Below are 26,404 nucleotides of genomic sequence, written 5' to 3'. Positions count from 1 at the left end.
TAGTCAGGTTTTATACCTCAAAAATACGATGAAGAGAGCTGGAATAATGAAGAAAAAGAGAAGCAAATTTAATATGAGGAATAATGAATTCGATACAAGCAAATTGGAAAATGCATGCGGTCATAGCCTTTCAAAGGTTCAAAGCTCTTTCTAAGAATCGTAACCTAACCCTCCGATTCTTTTCATCCGAAAACTATCTACGTGGATCCAATGGATGGATGCCACCTCTCGATTGTAACGTTTCCTAAATCGCTCCCATCAACAGAGGAACCTGGAACCCCCACGTAGATGTTCATGGTTTCATGCATAGCGTTCCCGTGGCACTTCGCCAATCATGCTCTCGTTCCACGAGTCACCAAATAAATTTCCATCTTCACGTTCTTCTTCCCGTACGCTAATCACCTCTATCAACCCATTTTTCTTTGTCTTTCATGGCCTTTCTTTCTAACAATTAATCTCATATTTCTCTTCCTTTTCTCTCTCAATAGCATCACTACCATCTGAGCTTTTATTGAGAATCCTCAGCGACGATTCAGAGAACGACACCCCAGAGAAATGCAGAGAACGCCGCCGCAGAAGAATTCAAATGAGGCGGTTGAGGTCTGCCTCTGCTGCACCATCAATCCAACTTCGAAGCCCTGAACCTCGAAAGGAAATGACAAATTATGTTCCTAGTAGGTCTGCATTGTTAATGTTAAAGAGGACTACTGTAGGAGATAAGAAGGCGTGGCATTGCCAGTAGTGGTGGATTCCTCACGGACTTTCTTAACCTCTGATTGTAGGGGCACAATGGACGTTAATCCTAATCCAATGCCGGTCAACGGATGGATATCGATACAAGGGTTTTCCCATAGTAAGGATGACAGATTGTTTGTGAAGGAAGATTTTTGCCGCTCGGATATATTCGGTGGAAAGCCTTCGCATTTCTTTGCTGTGTATGATGGACATGGTGGACCTCATGTAATTCTCTCGCCATTTCTTTCCCTTTTTTTTTTTTTTGGATTTTATCTCTGTCAAAAAAACAAAGAGGAAAAAAAATGAAAAGTACAGTGATTTTGTCTATAATTGAAAGATACACTCAAACATGAAACCAAAATAAAAATGTTCAGGTCTCGACTCTCTGCAAGAACATGATGCATACAATAATGGCAGAGGAGCTGATGCTGCTGTCCACAGAAAAAGCACCCGCAACCAGAAGCGGCGATGGCAGTGACAGCTCATATACAGCGGAGAGAAAAAAAAAGGGCGGAAGTGGATAGAGTGGAAGAGTGGGAGGATTTTGTACGGGCAGCATTAGAGAAAAGCTTTTTGAGGATGGATCAGGAGGCACTGAGCACGTGCGCTTGCGGAAAATCCGGTACTTATGCGGGTGTCAGCCCATGGAGCTGGGTTTTGCAGGGTCCACCGCTGTCGTGGCAATCCTCACACCTCATCACGTGGTTGTTGCCAACCGCGGTGATTCACGCGCCGTTCTCTGCCGTGCTGGTCGAGCCATACCTCTCTCTCTCGACCACAAGGTTTGAACTTTGAAGCAAACTTGTTTCGTCTTATTTGCATCAGGAATGACACGTTGCATAACCCTGTTGATTCCACTTGTTCCTTAGTGTTACTTTACTAATAACAGTGGTTGGGTTGGGTTGGATTGGTTCATGGGTGCAGCCGGAGAAGCCAGATGAGCTGGAGAGGATTCAAGCAGCAGGGGGTAAGCTTATGTATCAAAATGGGGTTCGAGTTTATGGGATACTCAACATGTCGAGAGCCCTAGGTAATCTTTACCCATATATATGTCGTCTTTTTATTTATTTATTTATTTGGGTCATTCCATTATTTCCATTGCCTGTTCCCTGCTACTATTTTTGAGAATTTCCTGTGTTTGTAGATGTTTGGTTTTGTTTGTTTGTGTAAAGAATTATGCATGCCTTGTGTTTGTAAAATGAACGAAGATAGTTTTGTTTCATGATTTTACTAATATTTGTTTATTTAACATTATTCGATAGTAACAGATTAGAGAGATGTATTATTTGTGTAAAGCTTCTGCTACCCTTCCATCTAGCTCGCCATATTTTGCTTCTCTGATTGAGAATAATTTCCTTGTTTCATTCTTAAATTCCTATGCATGGGATTTCTGTTTTCACAATACCTACGACCTGCTATAACAGGATTGCACCCTGTTTTTGTAGGCGGCTAATGGAGTTTCGTTTTCAGTACATCATTTTTCTCTAACAATATGTTGTTGGAGGTTCTTGTTGATATGATCTCTTTAAATACGTCCACCAAAGCACTCAAATTGTAGTCGTAGCCTGTTTTTTCTTCTCGTATCACTTGATTATCGTTAATAACAATAATATTAGATTTCTTTACTCATCAAAAGATGTTTGGTTGCAAAAATAGTACTTAATATTTCTGGCTTTGAGGCAGCTGCTGAGTCATACAAGGTTTCGAACTGTTGGGTTTGGAATAAGATATTGTCCTCTAGATTCAGACAAGGATAAAACTAAAGGGATAGAGGTCTTACCATAGCATTGTATTTCTGATATGATCAGCTGCCATATAAAATAAAGTTAATAATGTTGTTAAGCTGTATTTGATTGCCTATAGTGAATAGGATAAAAACGGTAGTGTAGAAGTATGCATTTCTCTGTTCAAAGTTCTGTTGGGTTCTTTCTTTATCTCTAATCTTGCAAATGTTACATGCTATTTCGTAGATGCAGTTGAAACTTCAAAAAGAGAAAAGGCCATAAAGAACTTGTAGATTGTGAAAGAAGTGTATGTTACCCATATATTAAAACAAAGGAAAATGGAAAGGAATTTTAGAACCCGCCACAAGCTCAAGTAGTTTGGTAAGGCTAATTGTTTGACTTCTGCTTCCTATCAATGATATTAGCAATGGATGCAGATTGATCTAGCAATTGACACACATGGTACACACGGCCTTCACTAAAGTGGACTCCCTAAAACTATAATTCTCCTCTTTCCATACTGAAAAAGAATAAGTTTTCTGCTCTTCCATTCAAGATAAGCATAATTGTGTACCCAATCATCCTATCCATCTTCCAGATCTTGAAATTTTATGGCCTTGTGAGACTTCATGATGTGTTTTCATTAGTAGGGTTTAGTATAATACGTTTGAGTTGCAGTAATAATGATAGCATGATAAAGGAAAAATAGATTGTGGTCAATGGGTATGTTCACAAAGAACATCCTGACACTAGTGCTTGTGAATTAAAGTATTCTTGATGGCGATAAATTGAAAGCCCCTTGGTAGCAGTTTTGATAAAGAAGGAACAACAGTGACAACTACTACATCTGAGTTTGAAAAAGTGAAAAGCAAGTGGCAATCCTAGTTTTGACAGTGATAGGATGTTGAAAGGTTATGATTTCTGTTGCAGTAGTAGCAATAGCATTAAGATATGGAGCTAATGGTAGTGGTGAGAAACCCAACAAGGAAATCGAATTCTTTTGGCACTACATCCTACCTTGTCTTAAACCTTTAAGTGAGCAATTGTTCAATTCTCTACCATTACAATTTAATGGCAAGAAGTGTTGAGCATTTTCCGAAGTCTATGATGGAGTGGCTTAACAAAAATCTCATAAAGATACATTTAATAATTGTTATGCTGGTTATCAAAAGTGATAGATATGTTAGATTTTGCGCCCAACATTTCCCTTTATTTCACCCTGATATATTCCTTACAGTGATTTATCTTGTTAATACCCCATGATTCTATTTCACTGTGATGATCTATTGAACATGGCAAATGAGTTAACTCAAACTCAGCGAAGATAAATTCATTATTGGGTCGCATCTTAACATATTTGATACCTTTTTTGTAACTTTTGCCATGCATCCTTAACCTACTTTATTATTTTCTTCATATGGGGCTTACCACGTTCATGCCTATGTTACTAGGAAACACACAAAATGATGTGTCTTGGACAAGTGTGCCTGTGGCCAAATTGTGTGTGAAGGAAGTGCCCTCCTGTTTTGTTATCTTTCACTTCTTTTTTTTTTTTTTTTTTTTTTTTTGCATTTTAAGTACCTTTTCATTTTATCAGGTACAAAAAAAATCTAAATTATAAATTTTGGCATAAATAGAGTTTTTCATAGTGAACTCATATTCCTATTGCGTCACATGCTCTGCTAACGCGGTCATTATATATGAGATTTCATGCCAAATCACCTTTTGTGCTCCTCCCATCAGCCTCCACACCACAACAAAATGTTTCTAGAACTTGGCTGTATCATATTCCCTAGCCTTTTCCATTCAACATGTTATACAGATTGAATGGTCCCGACGTTTCAAACTTGGACGTGATTGACATGGCGAAAGTATATGAAGGGTTTCAATAGACCTTTCTTTTCAGTATTGAGATACTAATAGAAGCCTCTTAGAAGAAGTGTGTTATTTATGCCTCCTTCATGCTTTGATTTTTGTGTAACTGCTATTACTAATGTGCTTGAAACTAGGCTGTGTTGTGTTTGATGAGCAGTTTCACTGTTATTCATTTGCCGGATAAAGAATAGAGCAATTGTGAAAGTTGAAGAAACAAATTTTCTGATACAAGCGCAATATATTTATGAATAGCTCAATTTGTATAACATGCCTAACCAACAAGAACATTTTATTATACTAATGTAGTAATGTTTTTGGTATTTTAATGCTCTATTATAAACAAGAGACAACTTTTTGAAGAGAGTCATAACATCACAACCTGAGATTTCCATCACAGAAAGACAATCAGAAGATGAGTGTTTCATTCTTGCTAGTGATGGTCTATGGGATGCCATGTCCGATACTTTGGCTTGTGAGGTAGCCAGCGCATGTCTTAGGGATGGAAGTCCTGCCACTGCGCCTAGGAGCCGTTATTCAGGGCGGCCAGTCAAATATGATGACGGTGAAGTGTTGTTTCGGTCTAAAAGTGCTTTAGGACGTGGGAGCTGTGATAATATCAGCGTCATAGTTGTTGATTTGAAGAAGCATTTAGTGGGGAACGCAAAGTAAAAAGAAGGTTTAGCCGCCTTGTGGAAACTCTACTGATGTTGTATATGTACTTTTCTGGAACTGTTCCCAAAAAACTATCCCTTATGTTAGACATCATAGACCCTGAATGTAAATGGAAGTTGTTTTAGGACATTAATTCCTTTCTTTTTTTTAATGGAATATGTTCATGAAAGACTTGTCCATTACTGTGAAGTAAATGAAGGGGAATGGTTTGCAGGGGAGGATCTCTTCGCTACCGTTTTGTCTTGGTTAATTGCTAGTGCCTTCTTGGTCTCAAAACAGTGCTGCAGTAGGAGAAAATCATTCCCCACCACAGTGATCATCTTAGTTGTAGATTGAATAAAATGCTACTATGTTTTAATGACATAACCACACCACAGACGTATCAAAATTATAAACAGAAACCACAAAACCCAAAAAAAATAAATAAATAAATAAAAAATCGCTTCTCCAATCTGATTGCAGCTAAACGTCTTTAAACCTTTTATAATGGAAATAAGGAAGCATCCAGATAAAATGGACAATCAAAAAGGCTAAAAGAATTAAATAAGTTGCTGAAGGTGAAATGAAGAACATAATAAAGGCAATAAAATTGGATTAAATAAACTTGGAGGTATCCTCATCCTCTCATCAGACACTGCATTGTTTGACTTTGATTATAAAAAAAAAACTAATCGTATTATGTTGAAAAACGGGGAATAAAACTATATAAAAAAATTAAATCTGTCTATAATATTAAATGCAGCATATTAAGATGTACTATTAATTACGTTGTGCCACTTTTTTTCATTTGCTTTTCCTTTTTGTTCTTTCTTTCTTATGATGGGTCTCACCCTTTTTTTTTCCTGTTTGTCTTTTCATTTTTCTTAATTTTATTGTATTGTATTTTATTTTATTATTTCAATGGGACCCACTAAGTTTTATGGGGTTCACTTTTGTTTTGTTTTGGTTTTTTAGTTTAATTTTTATAGATTTTATAATTTTTTTATTTTTATATTTCATTATAAAAAATTTTATTTTAAAAGTGGGACCCACAAATTTTATTTTTGGTGGAATCCACTTATTTATTTTTTTTGTTTCAATTTTTTTTTCATTTTTATGTATTTTATTTTTGTTTCAATGGATTTCACTTTTTTATCCACTTTTTAGTTATGTTTTTTTAATTTTTAAATTATTCATAATTTTTTAAGATGGACCCACTTTTTATTATATTTTGACTCGCTTTTTTCTTTATTTTTTTCAAAATTTTTTGGCGAGTGTCTTTTTTATTTATTATTTAAAATATTTAATATATATTTATTTTTTTAGACTCAATTGATACTAATTTTTTTAAAAATTTTAATTAATCTTTTTTTTTTTTAAATCTGCTTGATACTAAGAATACATAACGCATTTCTTTTTCAGTTTTCTAAATTTATTTTATTTTATTTTTATATATTTAATAAATAAATTTTAAATTTTTTTTAGTGACTCACTTTATATTAAAAGTATAACACATGTCAAGTAATTCAATTCAATTCTTTTCTTTTCTTTTTTGCTTTTGCTTTTTAATTTTTTAATTTATAATTTTTTTATTTAAAAATATTTTAAATATTTTTAATGTTGGATCCCTTTGATATTTTATTAAAAATATATTTTTAGTACTTTTTAATTTTTTTTATAGTATTAACGGAGAAATCAATCTCACATTTTTTTGTCCTTTCTTTTTTATTCTTTTCTTTTACTTTTTAAAAATCCATAATATAACTTTTTTTTCAAAAATAAGATAATTATTACTGATGTTATGTACCAACTCAAATTTTTTATTTTTTATATTTTGTCATTTTTTCTTTTTCTTAAAATTTCTTCTTCCTTTCTTTTTTTTATATTTAATAAATATTTTTTATTTTTATATTTTTTTGTTATGGGTAGGATTAATTTTATATTAATAATTAAAAATATTTTTATACTTTTTAAATTAAAAATTTTGGTTAAAAAAATATATTAATGGAGGTGTAAATGTTACATCTAGATTTGATTTTCAAGCCTTTTTTTTTTTAATTTATGGTATAAGAAAAAAACATATTTTTAATCAATAATATCAAATTGACTTTGTAAAAAAAATTACAATAAAAAATATTATATATAAAAAGAAAAAAAAATAAAAAGTAAATTAAAATATAAATATAAATTATATAAGCAATGCTCATTATTATTAATGTTGTGTGGCAACTCAACTTTTTTCATTTTTATTTTTTTGCTTTATCATCATTTTTTTACTTTACCATCATTCTTTTACTTGTTTTATTTATTCTCTTTTATTTTTAATTAAATAATTAAAAAAACATATGTGTTCACGTGGCATCTTATTTTGCTTTTTTGGTTTTATTTTTAATAAGATAATTGATAACAAAAGTAATTGGTAAATTAATTTTTAAAGAAAAATTGGGATCAAAACGAGATTCTTTCACACAAAATTAATGTTAAGTCAAAGACAAGTTTATAGTGTTCCATTTTGTCTTGACTATATCTGTTAAATTAGCTATTTAATTTTATATTTATATATATATATGTATTACATTAATAAATTTATTATTTCATATCTTGATTTAATAAAAATACTAAATTCATGCATAATTAATATGTAATCCATCAATCCATGTATTCATTATATAAATTTAATTCATTTTAACTTTTGTTGGATCATCATTTGAAGTCTCAATATACCTCAAATGTTTTATATCCTTGTTTACTTTTTTTACTTTTTTCTTTCTTAACTTCCTATAGATTTTTTTTATTTAGATAAATTTTATAAAAAAATATATATAGATGTCCATGTAACTTCCCAATTTGCGTTCTTTTCCTTTCAATTTTTTTAATTAGATCAATTTTTCAACAAAAAAGCTTATTAGTAGTGATGATAAAATAATTTGTATCTAATGAATCACCACTCAATTAGGATGTCCTTGTAATACCTAATGAGCTTTTTTTTTTTCTTTTGAATTTGTTTACTTTCACTTTTTTTTCTTTTTTCTTTTAATCTTTTTAATAAAAGTAATTATATATATATATATATAAATACTATGGATGTGTCTAGATAGCACCATATTTGAGTTTTTTTACCTTTTTTTTTTTGTATTCTTTAATTAGATAAATTTTGAAATGCAATGTGACAATTGATAAAGATATCAAAATAATTCGTATTTCAATGAATTTCGATCAATTAATTTGAAAAAAAAATTATTTTTAAAAATCGAGATTGAATTAAACTAGGTCAATTTTTTTTTTAAAAAGGCAATATCAGGTTAGAATCGTGTTTATGGTGCTTTGTCCTAACCCATTTCAAAGTGTATATAAAAATATATTTTTTATTATTTACTTAGATTTACACAATAATATATATGTATTATATCAATAAAATAATTTTTTACCGTAATTTAAGAAATTTATATTTTAAACTCAATATAACCTATCAATGTGACATCTTCTATTAGCTTTTTTTTTTTTTAAACTCATTTTTAATTTTTTTTAATTTTTTAATTTTCTTTTTTTCTCACATATTACTTTTTTTTTTTGTTTTGGGTTTTTTTTTTTAAATTAATTTTATGAGAAAAGTAGTACAATTAAGTTATACACCTTCAATTCTTTTAATTTGTTGAATTTTGCAACAAAAATACAGAGAATAGATATGGAAAATTTAAAAAGTTTTGACCAACGGCTAGACCAAATAATTCGAAATACAACATAATGATACAATATAAAACCAATACGATAAAAGACATGAGTGACACAAGTTAAAATTTTAGCAAAAAACATGTATGAGTTTAATGTAAATAAAAAAAAATTATTTCTTGTTGACATAAATTTTGACACATAATTTTCGTATAAAATATAATATGAATACATGAATTTTCACTATTTTACATGACGCGAATACAAAATTGTTAAGTTTATTTGCAACAAAGCACGGGCATCTTACTAGTGTTATATTATGCTTACAGATTCTGACATTTTTCTTATACAATATGTCTGGATTCAATCATATGTTCTTGATTTCTTTTTAAAAATATGATTTGTCTTTGGTTTGAGGACTAATACTTAATAAGTTATAACTAAATATTATAACTAAAAATTGGAATTCAAATATCTCTTCTTTTAATAAAAAATGTACTATAATATTGGACTAACGAATAATATCTATTCTATATATGAAAATAATCTCCTGAGGGGTATTTGATTCGTGAATTCTTAAATTTCAAGAGAGAAAGCGAATATGAAAAAAGTGATATTGAAAGAGAATGTGTGATTTTTGGATTTTGTTGATTTTAAAAAATATAAAATTTTTGTTTTTAATTAGATGAACTTAAGATTTCTTAATAAAATCTTTTATTATATTATCTTTAATGACACATGAATAACAAGTAATATTCATAACATGTGACACATGAATAACATATGAATAAATAAGTGGTTTATTTAAATTTTTATTTATTTAACATGTAAATTGTTCATTTAATAATTTTGTTAAATTATTTAAGTAAAAGTATTTTAGGTTTTAGTGCACATATAATATATATAATAAAATTTTATCATAATTTAATTTTTTTCATATTTTTAATAAAGATGGCAGTTTTAATTTTAAAAATATCATTTTCGTTAAGAATTCTAAAAAGTATTTTTTTTTTCATATTTTCATCAAATACCACTTTTTTATCTTAGAAACATCATATTTATTGAATTCTGAAAAATAAAATTTTTCATACTTTAAATAAAAATCAAGTTTTTTATCTTAAAAATGTCGTTTATTGAATTTGTAAAATAATTTTTTTTTTCATATTTTCAACAAAGACCATTTTTTTATTGTTAAAATATCGTTTTTACTGAATTCTGAAAAATAATTTTTTTTCATATTTTCAATAAAGACCATTTTTATCTTAAAAATTCTATATTTGTTGAAATAGGAAAAAATAATATTTTTTCCTATTTCAACAAAAACCATGTTTTATCTTTAAAACATCATTTTTGTTGAATTCTAAAAATTAAAAAAAATGCAACATATTAAATTACTGTGTTTCTAAAGTAAATAATGTTGTTTTATGTAGTTTGAAAAATGCAATTAAGTGAGGGTAAATAAGGTAAAATTTTTACTTTCCCTAAAAAAAAAAAAAAAAACCTCGGGGAGAGGAGAGTTTTTATTCCAATATTTACTTCTTTTTAACATTGTTAATAATCTAAGAAAAACCTCATGAATCATATTCCATGAACCAAATTGGGGAATTAAATTACGAAAACTAAAATTTTGAACATATAAATTACATAAAGTAAGGAATCCCAAACCAAATGCCCCATATGAGATTTCATATCGACATGTGTCATTTATTTTTTATTTTTTCTTTAGTTTTTTAGCTTAACAATATTAAAAAAAAGGCATGAGAATATACACACACACATTATCTATTTTGATTTAGATTACCATAGATTAAAATAATCCCATAAGGGATAAATTTTGACACATGTAGACATCCCTTTTTTTTTTAATCGAAAATAGGCATTTGACCGCACAGTAGGCTAACTAAGGTAATCTTGAGATTCTCTTTAAATGGGACAGATTCAATTAGGTGGTCAAGCAAACCTAAACAAAAAAGATTAGTGGAGATTTTTAAAGTCTATATCTAGCGGTTGGTCTATAGATCTATACGTTATGATAGTTTGATGACTCCACCAGGGGGTTCGAAAGTTAAGCCAATAAATGATTTCTTATTATCTAAGCCTAACTTAATAAATTTAAAAAATTTTCTTCTTGTTTGCATTTTATTTATTTATTTATTTTTATCATTCATTTACACATGCATAACATGAGCTATACACCTAAGTTCTATCCTTTAAAAGGGAGTGAAGTATTTACATTTTTGTGAAATTTCATCTCTTTATATGGGCTAGCGAAAAGCTCCCATTCAAATTAAACCATTTTCATTTGTAGCCTTTCATGGGTGAGGATTGGTGTGCCTTACTAGTTTATAATAGACAAGGATGTAAGAAACAATTTGAAAACTTTTAGATTATCAAACCTTTGAACTTAGTATGTAAATAAACTCTAAGGGTTTGAACCTAAGTTAGAGCTATACCTTCCCTTATGTTAAAAATTTCTAAATAGGACATATAATGGGTGTAAACACCTTAATCAATTCGGACCCAAACCCATTGGGCCTAATCCAACAAAATTTGAGCCTAAGCCCATTAGGCCCGATTCAATGGGGCCAAGTAGTTAGGCCTAGGTGTTTGTTATTTTATTTTATTCTTATTATTTATTTTATTTTAGGATATTAGCAAAAAAAAAAAAGAAAAGATAAATTTTGTCGTGTGAATGCATGTTGGTAGCTTTTTTTTAAGGGATTGAATTTGTTTAAAGAAAATTTGAAGTTTTTGATAATATCAAATCTTGTCAAAGGTTGAGTTAATCAGGGATTCTTCTAAATTTTTTTATAAAATTGGCACAAAGATTACAGAAAGATGACACAGAACAAAAAGATCACAGAAAGAAATTACGTAAAGATAGCAAGTAAAAAAAAAGAAAGATATGTTTAGAAGAGCCAGATGCAATCATAGAATTTTTAGGATTTTTCTCAAAATTTTTGGCTTTTGTTTTTGAAAATTTTTTGAAAAATTTTTAGATTTCGACAAAATTTTTCGGCCAGCTTGAAGTTTCCGGTGACTTTTCGGTGCAATATTCTAGTTTTCGTCAAAAATTCAACCAGAATCTTAAACTTTAGAGATAAAAAGAGAGAAAAAGAGAAAAAAGAGAGAGAAGGGAAGAAAAAGAATCTGAAAAAAAAAGAAAGATTTGGGATTTTATATAGACAAGAAATTATGTCATTTTATAGATTAAAAAAGATCAAAATTCGCGCGTTTTCAAGCGGGTAACCTGACTTGTAGTGCGACCTGAACCAACAACACGCATCCCTGCCTTTGGCTCATATCGAGTCGAGCCGAGCCGCAAGCTGAGTCGTCAAGCCACACCTCTAAGTCAGTTTTGGTGCCTCAAGCCGAGTTAAGCCGAGCCGAGACACAATAAAGGTTTTTATTATTATTTATTTATTGATTTTTCTTTTATTTATTTAATGACTAAATTAAAATAAGTTATTTATTTAATTAAACATCCTTTAACTTTCAATGATCTTTTTAAAATGAAAATTTGAAAAAAAATATTTTTTGAAGGAAAGTTGAATGTATCAATTTCTTTTGAACATAAAAATTTTAAAAAAATATTTTTGAGGAAAAGTTGAAAGTATCAATTTTCCTTGAAAATTAAAAAAAAAAAGATTTTAAGAAAGGATTTTTAAGAAAAAGTTGAAAGTATCAATTTTTCTTAAAAATAAAATTTTCAAAAAAATAATTTCTTGAGGAAAAGTTGCAAGTACCAATTTTGCTTAAAAATAAAACTTGAAGAAATATATTTTTAAAGAAATGTTGAAAGTATTAATTTTTCTTAAAAATAAAAAACCTTAAAATGCTTTAAGGAAAAGTTGAAAGTATCAATTTTTCTTATATAAAAGTATGAGTTCCTTTGGTCCTTTTCTTTTCTTAGAAAATTTTTAATGTTAAATCATCCGACGATGGAGTCTATGCAAATGAAACAGTAGTTTTCTTGCATATTCTTGAGGTGAGAAAATTTTTTTAATTTTTTACGAAAAGTATTGGAGTCAATTAATAATAATTTTCAATAATTAATTACTTGGTAAATTTTTTAGGCTTAATGGATAACACAAAATTAAGCTGGTATCATCTTTTGATGGGCATGTGAGGTGCTATAACTTTCTCCATATGTAACTGACTCCCGAATCCTGTTTTGGTTAGTAGACTTGAACCTATTCCTTTAAGGACCCTTATTCAAGCTTAGGAATTCCTTAAAATGATAGATTCTTTAGGTGACCAATTGCACCTAAACAAAAAAGATTGGTGACGACTCTTTTTGTTAAGTCTAACGATAGATCTATGGATCTATACATTATGACAGTTTGGTGACTCCACTGGGGACAGCCGAGAGTCAGGCCAACAAATAAATTTGTGTTATCCAAAAAAGCCTAATAAAATTGAATTTTTTTTGAGGATTTTTTTTCTTTTTTTTTTACCATTCATTTTATTTATTTATGTTGCAAACTATGTCATTCATATGCATAACATAAGCTCTATACCTGAGTTTCATCCCTCTAAGAGGGAGTAAAGTACCTATGCTTTCGTGAGGTTCTAATGCCTCCGTAGTAGCTAGCGAAATACTTTCACTCAAATTGAATCTTTTTCGTTGGTAGCCTGTGATGGGTGAGGTTTAGATTGCCTTACTAGTCTATGATGATGATGATGTAAGGAACAATTTGAAAACCTTTAGTGATCAAAATTGTCTAACCCAACATATAGTGTACACTTAAAAGGCCAACCCTAAGATAGAGCCCTTCCTACCCAATGGTAGATCTACCCTGAAACTAGGACACAAGAAGGAACAAGTTGTGTTTATCTAATTATTTTGATTGTTTGATTTTATGCATTTGCATTATCATATCATACATCATTTTCATTGTCATACGTAACATTTTGCATCTACATCATTTTTATCTCATCCATAAAAATGTATATTTCATTCATGTATCGACATATCATTACATTTTTTATCGAAATTATGGTGCTCAAAGGTCTAAAGACAGCTCTACCAAGCAACCTCACTCACTAATACAACATAAGGGCTCGAGCCAGACAGATGGAACAAAAAAATTCCAATCGTTTTGAAAGAATAGAGAAAGCTCAAGAGAAGCTAGAAGGGGAGTTGAATAGGATTTTTAGAGGCTTTGAATAAGTTAAATAGGGGAAAAAGTGTAAATGAGAATACTAGCCAACAAGACCATCTCTTACAAGAGAATAATGACCCACTGTACCCTTTTGGTTTTGGGCCACATCAAGTCCAACCCATACAAGGTCCACTACCACAGCAGTTTACCTATCCTGTAGGGTACACATACCTTGGAATACCATCAACTTTAAATCCGAGGCAATATCAAAGTTATGTAAATTTTGTATTTATTGAAAAAGTAGTAGAACCAATACCAGTCTTTAATTTGGATGATCCAAAAGAAAAAGAGAAGCTGGGGCTCAAAGTGAAGGAGACTTTAGAAGCCTTAAAAATTGAATAGAAGATAAACTTGTTAGAGAAAAGGTTACGAGCCGTAGAAAGCATTGGTTCTTATGGTTCAGTGGATGTTGCTGGGCTCTGTTTAGTCCCGAATATTGATATTCCTTCAAAATTCAAAGTGCCAGGGTTCGAGAAGTATGATGGTACAAAGTGTCTAAAAACCCACATTACCATGTACTATTAAAAAATAACTGCTCATGCTAATAATGAGAAGCTATTAATGCATGTGTTCCAAGACAGCCTCAAGGGCTCTACTGTTAGGTGATATGTCCAGTTAGATAGGACTCGCATTTGTTCTTAAAGTGATATGGCCTATGCCTTTATTAGTCAGTACCGGTATATTATAGACTTGGTCTCTGATCATCTGTCTTTACATAATATGAAAAAAAAAGTAACTAAATCATTCAAGGAATATGCCCAAAGATAGAAAGACATATTTTATTAAGTACAGCCTCTATTAACTAAGAAAGAGACCACGGTATTGTTTGTTAGCACTCTGAAATCTTTTTATTATGAAAAGATGATAGGGAATGCCATAAAAAATTTTACTAACATGGTGATCTCAGGTGAAATCATTGAGAATACCATTAAAAATGGTAAGTTGAAAGAAGGGGAAACCAAAAAAGTGCCACAGAAGAAAGAGACTAAAGCTCAAGCCACGAGCCTTGATAGACAATTTAAGAGATATCAATCCTATCTACCACAAGGTTATGCCCCATACTATCCTGCTGTAAACAATATTTCACCTTACCCTTACCAACCATATTCACAACCAGCTTATCCACAATCAACCTTTCAAGTACCTGTGTCAGCTTTAAGGCCTAACAACTAAGAAAAGAGGTTTAAAAAGATCTCAATATAATCAAGAAAGAATACAAATTGACCCTATCCCTATGATTTATACTGAGTTATTTCCAAAACTCATCAAAAACAACTTGGTTTTTCCAGTTATTCTAGAACCATTGAAGCCACCCTATCCAAAGTGGTATGATGCTAGTGCAATGTGCGATTATCACAATGGGAATGTAGGTCATTCTATTGAAACCTATCATGCTTTCAAACATAAAGTGTAAATTTAATCCAGAAAAACTTAGTGAGCTTCGATAAATCAGTGGGACAAGATGTCAATAAAAATCTTTTATCTAATTGCATAAGGGCATAATTTTGAAAAGGTTGTTAAGGCTATTGAAAGCTACTTGTCATTTTAAGATTTTTTTTATAGTAATGTTATGAATTTTTTTTGCAATATGATTTCACTTGTTATCATTTCAATAAAAGGCAAGTTAATGCATTTCATTACATTTTCTTTTTCATTCAATTACTGTTTCATGCTTTGTCACCTTTCATAGTTTTTCATTATCATTCTTGAATTCCAAACGATGAATGTTTAGACAATGGTAGTAATAATTTTAGGATTTAATTTTGAGAACTCATTCACATTGATTTAAGAAGATTATTTGAGCAAAAGAAGTAAGCAACTAGCATATGTGAAATTAATATGACTTAAAGAGGTGCAGTCTCTTATAAAGATTCATAAGCTTGTTTTTGTTCAATATATGATGTTCAAAGAAAGCATTCACATTTGAGATAAAAAATGATCATCTTTTTTTTACCATTTGAAAAACCATTCATCATTATCTCTTTGAGCTTGTTATGATAAAGAACCCTGACTAAGAATCACCTTCCACACCGAGGGCATTTTTTTTCAAAAAAAAAAAAGGTAAAAGATCATAAAAAGTCTCAAAAAGAGAAAGAAAAGAAAAATGAAAGAAAGAAAGAAAAAAATGCCACAAACAAGTTGAGGCAAAGTAATGAGAATCCTTTTATGAAGAATGGGATGAAAAAAGAGAAAAAGTAGTGAAATGAAGTGGAAATGGGTAAAATGCCAAGTTGTTTCAAATGATAAGAAATGATCCTTTCATTTTAAACCCTTTAAACACATGTTTTGAGCCTATTTTATCTATTTCTTTCATGACCCCTCACCATAGCCTACATTACAACCTTCAAAAGTTTATTTGGATTAAGTGCGAATGCTTGAATTGAATGATCATATATTGAACTAACGCATGCTCGTGATGGAACAATGAAATCATGCTACATTGCTTTAGAGATTGAAGTGTGAGAGATACCACTAATGGATGGAAAAAGATGAAAAATAAAAAAAATGAAAAAAAAATGAAAAATGAAAAAAAAAGTAAAAAAAAAGATGAAAAAATGAAAAAAAATGAAAAATGGAAAAAAGATGAAAATGAGAGAAAATGAGGACTCAAATTGACAACCTAAAAAGATAATTTAGGTAGAAAATCTATGAGCTAAGAGTTGGATGGACAAATCATATGAAAGAAGGTTAAAGACATTTGAAAATCCATCAAAGCTGGGGCAAAGCTCAATGAGCTCAATATGATGTTGGAAGGTCAATGGAATGAGTTTTTAAATAATCCTGGATTAAAGTTAAGAATTGTCTGAATGTTCATTGTTTGGATGTCGTCATACTATTTAATACCATCCTAATTAATATCTTTGAATTTGTTTCTTTGTCTATTTACTTTTATACTAGACTCACTCCTCATTGATGGCCTTTTCCCTAATTCACTTTGTGCTCTTTTATTCCTACATCTCCAAAATAGATTGAGAAAATATATGATTGTATTATATTTGTCACGATTTGAAATGATCATGAATGAATATGCGCTTAAAAGATTCTCGCATTCATTTGAAAAGAAATCTAAGATGATAGGGGTAAAAAAACTTGAAAAAATTATTCGAAATGACACATGGTGTGATAAAAAATGAATATAGTGGTAGATTGATCGACATAACCTGTGTATTGTGATCAAATGATGAGAATAAACGGATAAAATTCATTCTAGAATAGCTAGTGTTGAGAAACCTATGAATGATGATCAAGTAATGAAAATAGTATGGATCAATAGACATAATTTATTCTAAAACAGTTACTGTTGAGAAGCCTATGAATGGTGGTCAAGTGATAAAACTAATAGAGATCAGTTGATGAAACTCATGAAATGTGAGATGGTGGGGTCTTGAGAACCATATTACCATAATTTCATGACATTTATCTGCATTACATGCATTATGTTTGCTTTGTCATTTAAACAGTACATATACATGATTAGGTGAATATTTAAAGTTTTGTTTGGACATGCATCAGCCAGTAAACATTGAAATCATGATTTAGGATATGGCATTTACATTATTATATGAATTCAAATTGTTGCACTTGCATCTTTAATCATGACATATAAAATTTTGAGTTACCTGAAAAAGAAATTGTGAATATTTTGATAAGAATCATGATTTCTTAAATAAAAATCTTTAAGAAATCTTCAAATGAGAATCTTTGAATTTTAAATGAGAATCTTTGAATCTTAAATGAGAATCTTTGAGTGTTGAATGTGAATCTTTGAACTCAAATGAGAATCTTTGAATCCTTAAATGAGAATCTTTTAATGTTAAATGATAATCTTTGAATTTCAAATGAGAATCTTTAAGGTTTGAAACTCAAAATTTGTCGAATGTGAATCTTAAAATTCAAATAAAAATTTTTGAATTTCAAATGAGAATCTTTGAGGTGTGAAACCCAAAATTTGTCAAATGTGAATCTTCGAATTCAAATTAGAATATTTGAATTTCAAATGAGAATCTTTGAGGTATGAAACTCAAAATTTGTCGAATGTGAATCTTCGAATTCAAATGAGAATTTTTGAATTTCAAATGAGAATCTTTGAAATGTGAAACCAAAAATTTATCGAATGTGAATCTTCAAATTCAAATAAGAATCTTTAAGATGTGAAACCCTAAAGTTTGTTAAGATGTGAATATTTGAACTAGAATAAGAAGCTTTGAACTTTTAGATGTGAATCTTCAAAATTCAAATGAGAATCTTTAAACGTTGGATGCGAGTCTTGTAATTTACAAATGTGAATCTTGAGATTTTACAAATTTGAATCCTTATGAAACTGAATTTTGAGAATCAAATTTCAGTGAACTCTTGCAAAGCTGAAAGATTTTTATGAATCTGAACCTTTGATTTTCGAACTCAAATTATGAATATTTAAGTATCCATTACAAATTTTATCAAATCTGATCTACGATTCCTCTGGACATGATTGTCGAGAAGTAATTTATTTTTTCAAAAGTTGTGAACCTCTGATTAGAGGAGCCTTGTTTATTCTTTTTAAAGTCGCTGAGCCTCTGATTAGAGAAGCTTTGTTTATTTTTTCAAAGTTGTTGAGCCTGTGGTTAAAGGAGCAGCCTTGTTTATTTTTTGTAAAGTCATTGAGCCTCTGATTAGAGAAGCTTTATTTATTTTTCCAAAGTCATTGACCCTCTAGTTAGAGAAGCCTTGTTTATTTTTTTTAAAGTCATTAAGCCTGTTATGAGAGGAGCTTTGTTTATTTTTCCAAAATCATTGAGCCTCTGTTTAAAGGAGCTTTGTTTACTTGTTCAAAAAAAAAAAGATGAAGGTGTTGGGGTGATCATATGTAGGGTGTTTACATCTTTGCACAATTCCTATTGCACAAAAAAAATGCGAAGACGGACAGTTATAGATACCCTAATTGGTTCGGACCCAAACCCATTGGGCCTAGTCCAACAGGATTTTGGCTTAAGCCCATTAGGCCTGGTTCAATGGGGCCAAGTAGTTAGGCCTAGGTTTTTGTTATTTTATTTTATTTTATTCTTATTATTTATTTTATTTTAGGATATTAGCAAAAAAAAAAAGAGGAAAAGATAAATTTTGCCATGTTGGTAGCTTTTTTTAAGGGATTGAATTTGTTTAAGGAAAATTTGAAGTTTCTGATAATATCAAAATCTTGTGAAAGGTTGAGTTAATCAAGGATTCTTTTAAATTTTCCTATAAAATTGGCATGAAGATTACAGAAAGGTGACATAGAAAAAAAAGATCACAAAAAGAAATTATGCAAAGATAGCAAGTAGAAGCAAAGAAAGACGTGTTTAGAAGAGCCAAATGCAATCATAGAATTTTTAGGATTTTTCTTGAAATTTTTAGCATTTGGTGAGCTTGAAGTTTTCGACGACTTTTCGGTGTAATATTTCAATTTTTGACGAAAATTCAACCGGAATCTTTAACTTTAGAGAAAGGGGGAGAGACAAAGAGAAAGAAGAGAGAGAGAGAAAAAATGGGAATTTGAAAAAAAAAAGATTTTGGCTTTTATATAGACAGGAAATGACATCATTTTGCAAATTAAAAAGGGACTAGGATCCGCGTGTTTTCAAGTGGGTGACCTGACTCGTAGTGTGACTCGAACTAGCAACTCATGTCTCTGCTTTTGGCTTAAGTCGAGTTGAGTTGAGCCATAAGCCGAGCTGCCAAATCACACCTCTGAGTCGGTCATGGTGCCTTAAGCCGAGACGCGCCAAAGGTTTTTTTTATTATTTATTTATTGATTTTTCCCCTTATTTATTTAATGACTAAATTAAAATAAGTTATTTATTTAATTAAACATCCTTTAACTTTCTATGATCTCTTTAAAATGAAAATTTGAAAAAAAATATTTTTTGAAGAAAAGTTGAATGTATTAATTTCTTTTGAACATAAAAATTTAAAAATATATATTTTTGAGAAAAAGTTAAAAGTATCAATTTCTCTTGGAAATAAAAATTTTTAAAAAATATTCTTAAGAAAAAGTTGAAAGTATCAATTTTCCTTGAAAATAATAAAAAAAAGATTTCAAGAACGGATTTTTAAGGAAAAGTTAAAAGTATCAATTTTCTTTAAAAATAAAATTTTCAAAAAAAGCATTTCTTGAGGAAAAGTTGGAAGTACCAATTTTGCTTAAAAATAAAACTTGAAGAAATATATTTTTAAAGAAAAGTTGAAATATTAATTTTCTTTAAAAATAAAAAACCTTAAAATGCTTTAAGGAAAAGTTGAAAGTATCAATTTTTCTCGTATAAAAGCATGAGTTTCTTTGGTTCTTTTCTTTTCTTAGAAAATTTTTAATGTTAAATCATCTGACGATGTAGTCTATGCAAGTGAAACGGTAGTTTTCTTGCATATTCTTGAGATGAGAAAATTTTCTTAATTTTCTGTGAAAAGTATTGGAGTCAATTAAGAATAATTTCCAATAATTAATTACTTGGTAAATTTTTTAGGCTTAATGGATAACACAAAATCAAGCTGCTATCATCTTTCGATTGGCATATAAGGGTGTTATAACCTTCCTCATATGTAATCGACTCCAGAACCCTGTTCTGGTTAGTAAACTCGAACCTATTCTTTTAAAGACCCTTATTCAAGCTTAAGAGTTCCTTAAAATGATAGATTCCTTAGATGACCAATCACACCTAAACAAAAAAAATTGGTGGTGACTCCTTTTGTTAAGTTTAGCAATAGGTCTACGGATTTATACTTTATGATAATGGAAAATTTATTTTGTTTGTAAATTTATGTATTGTTTTTTTTGTATATATTATTTGCAAACTAACCCTTTATTTGTTTTTTATAATTTTATATTGTTTCTTGTATATATTATATGCCGACTAAACCCTTTTCTTTTACTGTGCATGCATTTACATCGTTAGATTTATCATAAGAAGTAATTGCCACAAAATAATTTTAATAGAAAAATCTCAGTCACATCCATAGAAAGCCTAGCAAAGTCATCTACTAGCTTGAAAAGGGAGTTTGAAGAGTTGAAGTTTGCAAACAAAAGGCTAAAAGGGAAGTTCAAGCACTTGAACATGAAAAGGATGAATGAAAGAGTTTGTTTGCAGAGTTTAACATGACACAATCATCTACTAATCGAGAATTGGCCCAACTTTTGAAAAAAAATGGACAGTTGCAAGCAAAGTTACAAGAAAGGGATAAGGCACTTTCTAAAGCACAAAGGCATATCCAAATGTTGAATGGAGTTGTCACTGAAATTGGAACACAAATAGAGGCTAAGAATGAAGAGGCTATGAATGAAAAATGTGAGCAAATAAAAAAGACATATATGAGAAAGCATAATCAGTTGGAGTCTCTGCTTGACCAAATCATTGTGGCTACTTACAATGCCAAGGACATGGTAGAAAATGTTAAGGAATAGAAGACAAAAGTGCCATCAGTAGGAGTACATGGCCAAGAGCTACTAGATTTCTTTAATGAAGCGCAAAGCCAGTATCGTCGAATTAGGGATTTTTTTCCTTAATAAATTTTAAACTTTTCACGAATGTAATATTGGATTTAGATAGAAATAACTTTATAATTCAATAAAGATTTTCTTTGTTAATAATTATTATGTGGTAAATTCTCTTTATTGCATTCATGCATTCCTATATTCACTCTCATGTATATTTGAATGATTTCATGAACATCATTCTAAATATGCACCATAATTATGGAAAACTAAGATCTAAGGATAGCATGACCCACTTAGCATCGGTATAATACCTGAGCTTAAGCCTAAAAAATAGAGTAAGATAATGCAAGCCTTATTGAAAAGTTTAAGAGGGCCCAAGAAGAGATTAAAAGAGAGTTAAGTAAAATTCTCAAAGCATTGATAAGTTGAATAAGGGAAAAGTCATAGAAAAATATGCTAGCCCTAAAGGCCATTCGTTGCAGGATATTGTCGACCATTTATGTCCTCTTGGCTATAACCTACATCAAGCCCAATCCACATAAGGTTTTTTTTCACAGTAATTTATATTTCCTACTCGATGTACTTATCCAACAATGTTTACTGCATCGATTTAGGGGTAGTTTCAAAGTTTCATTAATCTTGTGTTCATAGAAAATATAATTGAACCAGCTCAAGTTCTCAACCTACATGACCTAAAAAAGGATGATAAGCTAAATTTAAAGGCAGTTGAAAGTTTAGAAAACTTAAAAGTCTAAACAAAATATGAACCTGCTCGAGGAAAGATTACAAACTATTGAAGGTATAGACTTTTATGGCTCTATGGATGCTGTTGGCCTTTGTTTGATTTCAGATGTTGTGATTCCTTTAAAATTTAAAATTTTAAAGTTCAAAATGCATAATGGTACTAAGTGCTCGATTACACATGTCACTATGTATTATTAAAAAATGACTACCTACACCAATGGTGAAAAGTTATTGATGCATGCATTCTAAAACAGTTTTACTACCTTAGTTACAAGGTGATATGTTTAATTAGATTGAACTTGTATCCGTTCTTAGAATGAGCTTGTTTGGGCATTTATTAATCAGTATCGCTATATGATTGATTTAGGCCCTGATCGTCTTTCTTTACAAAGCATGAAAAAAAAAGTAACAGAATTTTTCAAAGAATATACCCAATAGTGAAAGGATATGGTTGCTCAAATTTAAACACCTTTTACTAAGAAAAAAATGATAGCACTATTCATTAACATCCTAAAAGCTTCATATTATAAGAAGATGATAAGAAATGTAACAAAAAACTTTGTTAACATGGTGATCTCATGGGAGATTATTGAGAATGCCATTAAAAGTGACAAGCTTGAGGATAGAGAAACTAATAGTACTAAAAAAGTTGAGATGCCTAGGAAGAAAGAAGCCAAAGCACAAGTTATGGCTTTTAAGAGGTAATAATTTAGAGGTTATACTTTATGTCCATCATCTGTTCATCCTACTTACTACCCTGCAATTAATAATATTGTACAACTCCCTTACCAATCTCATTACCAAACCATGAATAACATCTATCCAAGCCCTTCTCAACCAGCTTTTCAAGCATTTGCATTTAGGCCTAGCCTTGTTACTACACCGGTTTCAAGGTCAAACAAGCAAGCGAGTGATTTGGAAAGATCTAGGCAACAAAAATAAAGCTCACATTGATCATATCCTTATAACCTATACTGAGCTATTCCTAGAATTGGTCAAGAATGACTTAATATCCCTAGTTCTTTTAGAACCATTGAAGTCACCATATCTCAGATGGTACAATGTTAATGTCACGTGATTACCATAATGGGAATGTGAGTCACTCTATAAAAACTTACATTTCTTTCAAGCATAAGGTGCAAAGTTTGATTCAAGCAGGCTCAGTGAGCTTCAGCGAATTAAAAGAGCTAAATGTATACAAAAGCCTTTTACTTGATCACCCAAAGGCATAATTTTGGGAAGGATACGAAAAAGCTGATTGAAACTGCTTGTCATTTTAAAATTTTTTTAAAGTAATGAACTTTTTTTATTGTACTAAAATTTCATTTTATTTTTATCATTTTAATAAAAGTGACATATATGATGCATGTTCATATATCTCTTCTCTTGTGTGAATCACCATCATATGCTTTTACTTTTTCACATCATTTTTTATATTCCAAATAATTAATGTTCAGATAGCAATGACAATAATTTAGAATTTGATTTTGTAAGCATCATTCATATTTATATGATTGATAAGTTCAGATTGTTAATTGGGATTCTTGAATAAAAGAAGATAAACCTAGAAAAAAATTTTGCTAATTGAAGGATGAAATTGATGTAATACGTGCTCTTTATTTTTGGTCAATAAATATTCTCAAATATTCTTGATTGAGAATATTCATATTTGAGATGAGAAATTATCATCTTTCTTTTACTCTCTCACAAAAAAAATAAAATTAACCTTTGTTATCCCATTTGAGCCTGTTAAAATTTTCTTTTAAGAGACCTTAATAAAGAATCACCCCTACATTGGAGGCAAGGTTTGAGAAGTTTAAAAAGTGGAGATCCTCAGTGATTTCAAGGGCAAAGCCTTTTTGTGCTTAAATTTTTCTTGAAAATGATGAAAAATTAAAAAAAGAAAAAAAGAGAAAGAAAGAAAAAAAAAAGTAAAAGAAATTGATGGGTAAAATATCAAGCTGCTCATTGGTTTGATTACCCTTCAAATATAATTTGGGCCTATTTTATCAATTTCTTTCATAACCCTTCACCCTAGCCTATGTTATATCCCTTAAAAGTCTATTTTAATCAAATGTACATACTCAAATTAAAGATTCATAAATTGAATTAAGGCATATTTACCATTGAATTGTTTAGGATTTCAATCAAAGTGTTACTAATGGATTAAGGGGAAAGAGAAAAAAATAATGAGAAAAAATGTGCAAAAAAAAAAGAAAGAAAAATGAAGACTTAAACTAAAAACTTAAAAGGGCAGTTTAAGTAAAAATAAAGATTCAAGAAAATAGCTTCATTTGAGGATTTCAGAAATATAGATGATGATTGGTTCAAAAATTTAAAATATCGATGGAATGTGTTTTTGAAAGAATTCTAAGTTAAAGATCAAAATTATCTGAACAATCATTATTTTGATGTTAGTGTCCCACTTAAATGGCCATAATAATTTGCTTTTATTCATATTTGATTTATTCTTTTTTATACCCAATTTTTTGTTCTTTACTAATTGTGTATCCCCTTAATGAATTCAAGAAATATATCATATTTTTCATGAATTAGAATGGTGATAAATAAGTGCATGACAATATTCGTAAAAGATTTTTTCATTCATGAGAAAGAAATCTAAGATGAAAAAAGTTAAATAAGCTTGAGAAGATGATTTGACAAAGGCAAATGAGATAACCCAATGATGAACACATTGATGGATTGGTCAACATAACCTTGGAGTTAAGATCAGATAAGGAAAATAACATGGATCAAATGATGGAATTTGTTTTGAGATCATTAATGCTAAGAAGTTGAGAAAAAATATATGAGATGGTGGAGTCTTGAAAACCTTGTTACTATAATTGAAATTTCATGACATTGATTTAGTGACATCTATGTTACATATATTATGTTTACATTGTATTCAAATCCTTGATAATTACATTTGCATCATGGTTGAGGCATGCATTTACATCATGTAGAGAATATTTAAATCATAGTAGGACATTTGCATTTGTATAATTTAGTGAGAATTTGGATTGTTACATTTGCATCATTTAGAAAACATTCGCATGACATTTGTGGCATACAAGAATTTGACTTTGATTGGAGAAAATTTTTTACTTTTGAATTTTTGAATGAGGAAGACCTTTTATGATGAGATTTTTTTTTTTGAAATTTTTTTTTTGAACTTTTAAAGTTATAGAGCCTTTGTTTAAATGAGCTTTTTAAATGAGAATCTTTGAAATTTTAAATGCAAAACTCTAAAATTTTTTGAATGAGAATCTTTAAAGTTTTAGATGTAAAGTCATAAAATTTTTAAAAAAGAACTTTTGAAACTTTGGATGTGAATTTCTAAAATTTTTCAAATGTGAATCTTTGAAATTTTAAATGTGAATCCTTAAATTTTCAAATGAAAATCTTTAACTTGTGGGTGTGAATCTTTGGAATTTTTGAATAAGAATCTTTGAATTTTGGATGTGAACCCTAAAATCTTTTATGTGAATCATTGAATTTTTCAAATGTAAAACTTTAAATTTTGGATGTGAATCACTAATAAAAATCTTTTGAATGTGAATATTTGAATCTAGGATTTTTTTGGTAATGAAGAAACTAAAATTCTTACAAATTTGAATTTTTGTAAATCTTCTATTCTTGCAAAACTGAAGTTCTTAAAAATTTAAACTTTTTGTGAATCTTCCATTCTTGCACAATTGAAATTCTTGCGAACCTAAAATTCTTAAGAATTTGAAACTTTTACAAATTTGAAGTTCTTGTGAATATAAAATTTTTTATGAATCTGAAAATCTTTGCGAATCTAAAACCTTTGTAAATCTAGAGCCTTTGCAAAACTTGGAACCGTGCGAATTTGAAACCTCTGCAGAATTTGGAATCTTTGTGAATCTAGAACTTTTAAGAATCTTGAATAATTTATGAACTTTGGAATCTTTGCGAAACTTGGGATTCTTGTAAACCTTTGTGAATTTTAACTTTTTGTGAATTTTGAATCTTTGCGAATTTTTTTTATGAAACTTGGAGTCTTGAAATCTTTCAATTTCTGTTATGGAACCTTACGAATCTTTGACGCAAACCCTTGAATTTCCAACTTGTGAATCTTTGGATTTCAAGCTAAAAATTTTGAATTTTGAATTTTAAATTTTTCTGGGCTCAAGTAAAATATATGTCTTTTGACATTTCCTAATTAAAGTTTTTTTAATTTGTTTAGCATCTAGATAAAGGAGTACATTTCTTAATTTAAAGTTGTTAAGGCTTTATTTAGAGGAGTTCTTTAAAAGTTTCCAAAAGTTACATGCCTCTACTTAGATGATTCTTTAAAAAAAAAATGGACTGATTTGGGCTCGGATTAATGGGTATCTATATCTTTATGGAATTCTTGTTTCATAGAAATT

General features: G+C 29.7%; 1 protein-coding gene across 1 annotated transcript; it reads left to right on the top strand.

Moving 5' to 3' along the window:
- LOC111302994 (putative protein phosphatase 2C 75) lies at positions 1–5,252 on the top strand. Its single transcript, XM_089765769.1, has 4 exons — positions 1–960; positions 1,110–1,517; positions 1,660–1,765; positions 4,732–5,252. Exons 2-4 carry the CDS (start codon positions 1,380–1,382, stop codon positions 5,001–5,003), a joined length of 516 nt encoding a protein of 171 aa, XP_089621895.1. The 5' UTR covers positions 1–960; positions 1,110–1,379; the 3' UTR covers positions 5,004–5,252.
- The last annotated feature ends 21,152 nt before the right edge of the window (positions 5,253–26,404 follow it).

Source organism: Durio zibethinus, chromosome 9, assembly GCF_047325235.1.
Source record: "Durio zibethinus cultivar Kanyao isolate XHJ-2024 chromosome 9, ASM4732523v1, whole genome shotgun sequence".
In the NCBI taxonomy this organism is placed as follows: Eukaryota; Viridiplantae; Streptophyta; class Magnoliopsida; order Malvales; family Malvaceae; genus Durio; species Durio zibethinus.
This window is presented reverse-complemented; position numbering and strand designations above follow the sequence as displayed.